This window comes from Buceros rhinoceros, unplaced genomic scaffold (genome assembly GCF_000710305.1).
Source record: "Buceros rhinoceros silvestris isolate BGI_N320 unplaced genomic scaffold, ASM71030v1 scaffold485, whole genome shotgun sequence".
NCBI classification, from domain to species: domain Eukaryota; kingdom Metazoa; phylum Chordata; class Aves; order Bucerotiformes; family Bucerotidae; genus Buceros; species Buceros rhinoceros.
The window spans coordinates 5,463-9,168 of record NW_010412049.1 but is presented as its reverse complement, the minus strand read 5'-3'; the positions used below and the strand labels follow the sequence as shown (position 1 = coordinate 9,168).

The 3,706-nt window shown below is 57.4% G+C and overlaps 1 protein-coding gene across 1 annotated transcript in view; it reads right to left on the bottom strand.

Annotated features, from left to right (window-relative positions):
• Nucleotides 1-169: 169 nt before the first annotated feature.
• Nucleotides 170-3,706, bottom strand: part of LOC104493509 (kinesin light chain 4-like) — a gene marked incomplete at its 5' end in the record, with an annotated part of 8,479 nt that continues 4,942 nt past the window's right edge. The window contains 3 exons of the mRNA XM_010136204.1: nt 170-259; nt 750-807; nt 930-1,054. Of these exons, the coding sequence (XP_010134506.1) occupies nt 170-259; nt 750-807; nt 930-1,054 (273 nt within the window). The remainder of the gene's footprint in view (nt 260-749; nt 808-929; nt 1,055-3,706) is intronic.

Genomic DNA, 3,706 nt, shown 5'->3' with positions numbered 1-3,706 from the left:
GGGGCACGCAGGCGCCCGGGCTAGCAGGGGAGACAGCGGGTGGCACAGGAGCCGTTGATGGGGACACAGAGCGTGGGAGGGGGGGAGGACGCTGGGTGCTGCCCTGTGCAGCGCGGAGCTGTGGTGCACTAACAGCAGTGGCCAGATGCAGGCGGAACCTGCAGGCAGGTCAGTTGGAGGAGAGCAGGGAGCTGTGTGAGGACAGGTCCATGCTGCTGGCGCTGAGGCCTCTGCTCTCTGCACGGAGGCCTTGAGTGCCCTGGAAAACACATCACCCGTGAAGACCAGTACCCGCAATCCACACCCGTGATTCAAGCCCACCTCCTGCACCTCTTGCCTGGCAAGCCAGGACTCCCTCAGTGCCAGTATCAGCCACACGTTAGGTGTCACCTCTGCCCTCCCTGCTCCCATTCGGTGGCTGGAACGTTTGCTGAGCTCAGCAGGTAGGGAGGTGGTTACTTGAAGGCAACACCTTCAGTTTTGGAGCTATGATCTCAGAGAAGGGGCGGCACAGCTGCCCGGAGGGTGCAGTGGGGGCACCAGCCCCAGCCCTCCCTTGGGAAGGCAGAGTAGCTCCAGCCCCACACAGCAGCAGAGTGCACCTGCATGAACGAACACCTCCAGCAGGGTCTCAGGCACTGCAGAGGTGGCCTGCTGTGCCCCTCACTGCCTGTGTCACTGGCCGCCACCCCTGTAAATCAACCGCAGCCACAGAGCCCCCATTCCTGCACCACCCACCTGCTGCTTACCTCAAATGAAGCATCACTAGACTTGTGCAGGTAATTTAATGATGCAGCTCGTTTCATGCTACAAGAAAGCAGAGGAGAGCAGATGTGATCTTCTTGTATCTGGCCTCACCCTGACCCCAAGTACTGCAGAGCCCCCACCCACGCTGCACTCAGCCTGACTCTCACAGCCCTGGTCCCTACCTGGTGTTCCTGGGCTCCAGAGGACCATTGCCTTGCAGTTTTTTGACCAACATCTCACTGCTTCTCCGTATCACATCCCGGATTTTTCCCAGGGAGCTGCTGCGCTGGAGAGTGCCACTGCCATCCTGGACACAGAGACACAAGCCAGGGCGATGGCTAAGTGGCACCGATCAGGCTTTGGCATGCTGCAGATGAGTTCCCAGGAACTGGGCTTGGCTCCAAACAACCTCACTTGCACTGAGGATTTAGCCCTGGCCCAGAGCAAGCTTACTGCTCACTACATGGCTCCCTCTCACCCTGGTTCTCCACGAGATATGCTAACCGTGGAGTTGGGGACCCCCACCACCATGGCCCGGCTCATCCAGATCAAACCTCCCTCCTGCCCAGTGCAAGCCCAATACCCAGTCAGGCTGCTGACATGCACCAGGCCACCAGCAAAAATAGCACTGGCATCTCTATAGCCCTGCTTGAACATGGCATAGATCCATAACCTGCAACGGTCCAGGCAGCAGCTACCAAGGAGGTCTCAGTGGCCTGAGAAGCACAAGCCCTGATGGAAGCCCCCAGGATGAGGGGATTCCACAGTGGGAGCCACGTGCTGTTTCTGCAAGGGACCCACTCCCCAGGAACGCAGAGAGCACCAAGCGTATTAGCAAGGTAAACAGTTCAACTCCAGCACCAGGCATGCTCGGCAGGTTTGGGAGGAGCTGGCCGTGAGTATGCAACACTAGCAAAGACAGCGGTGGGGTGGCTTTTGCCTCCCCACCAGACTTGCACTGGGTCACCCTACAGAGAACTCCCATGCCAGGCACTGTTCTTTTTGCCAGGGGTGGAGAAGGGAACACGTGGCATACAGGCAGCAGGATCCAAGCGGAAAGTATGCCCTGGGACACTTTGGGATCGAGGCTGGACAACGGAGCCACATTTCGCAAGCTACACTGATACGAACTGACTGCAGACCAACGCCAGAGCCAAACGCTGCCGCGTGCTGCATTAAAAATAGCCTCCCTTCTCTCTCCGTTTCGTTTTCTGCAGTGTTATTTTTAACCCGGAACATTTATGGTGCTTGATTTACTGCAGAGCCCCCACCCCACTGCACCCACCAGGAAGAGAGCACTCAAAGAAAAAGCAGCAGCTCCACCACCGAGCCTGTCTTCACTGCGTGCTCCCACCCTGCCTGCTACATGGAAGCAGAGGACTCAGGCAGCGTTTGGCAACACGTGGAGCTCAGCACCGGGAGACACAACGGGGTACTTCTCTCGCTAATAAAGACATCTGTTGAGGAAGGCCCAAGGGCAGCTCTACCATACATGGCTAGCTACTAGCTGAGGCTAGCAGCATGCACACTTTGGAGGTTAGAGACAGAGGTACAGTGGAGCAGCGTCCCTCATCTCCAAGACTCAGCCTTGGAGAGGAGTAGCAGCACGTCCCCTTTTACACACACTATCACCAAGCACCCCCGCACTTGCTCCAGCAGCATGTGCATCCACTGCCCCAGGGCTGACCGACGCTGGCCTACAGAACATGGAAAGAAGCACAGGGCAGCAATTCAGGTCTGTCTACCTTTAATGAGAGGTACAGTTGTTACAGCACCAGGTCCAGGACTTGGAAGAGCACAGGGGCAGGAGGCACTGAGGCCTAAATGCACCCTGCACTGGGGACTTGCCACTCTCCAGAAGCTTGGAGCAGCACTGGGAGAGAGAGGCAGGGAGAGCACAGCCCTAGAGCACGCAGCCCTGAGCTCCACACCCCGCAGTCCCGAGGACAAACCTTTCAGCAAGCACAAGCTCCCAGGAGAGCAGCATCTATGTGCCCCAAGGCCTCTGTACCACCACTGGAAAGCCCAGCCCAAACAGACACAAGCCCATTTGGGCCTGCCAGATGACTAGCATGGGAGAAACTATCTAGCTAAATAAATAAGGGAGGCAGGGGTAGGTGACCTGCACTGGCCTCTGGGCTCTATCCTGTTGGCTGCAGCCTCCCCAGCTTTCTTCCCAGGTAGAAGGGCCAGGGAGGTTCACTTCCTAGAGGAAGGGGACAGAAGTGGGATGAGGGTGTGCACCCAAGAGTGTGAGGCTCAAAGCAGCGGTGGTCTGGCCCTGGGAAACACCCTCTTTCCCAGTAGGAACCAATAGCACCAGACCCCGTGCAGGCCTGAAGTCCCATCAGAGGCACTGAGTCACCCACACAGTGAGGGTCCGCACTGTCTTCCTAGCAGTAAGCGTTACAAATTTCCCACCCACTCGGCAAAGGACAGCCAGACAGCAAGTCACAGCCCCAGGGACCACACCTAGCAGGACAGGTCCTGTGTTCAAGAACTGCTCTCACCCACGAGCAACTTGGCCCTTTTTCCTCCTTTGGAAAGCCCCACATCTCAGAGCACCCCAGGCACCAGCTATTCCTTTCCTCGCATCCTACTTTGCGCCTCCTTTTTCTCCCAACCACTCTGCTCCAAACCAGCTCATTCCCCACCTCAGCCACCTCTAATGGCCTGGGGCCTGACTCTGCAGAAATGTTCTGCTTTCTTCCTACCCTTCCTCTGCCTTCAAGAAACAGTGAACAGCTTCACTCCTGCCTCTCCCTCTCCCAGCAGCCACACTTGGGGGCCCAGGAGCGACAGGGAGCTAACTCAGCCCTTAATGCTATCAGGTGAGAATCTTGGCTACAGCATCAGGTCAGGAGGTTGCAACCAAACATGCAGGTCCTTGTTCCATGCACGGCCCTTGGCTGTCGTCCCCTCACCTGGTCTCGGATGTGCAGTAGCTATGGGCCACCCT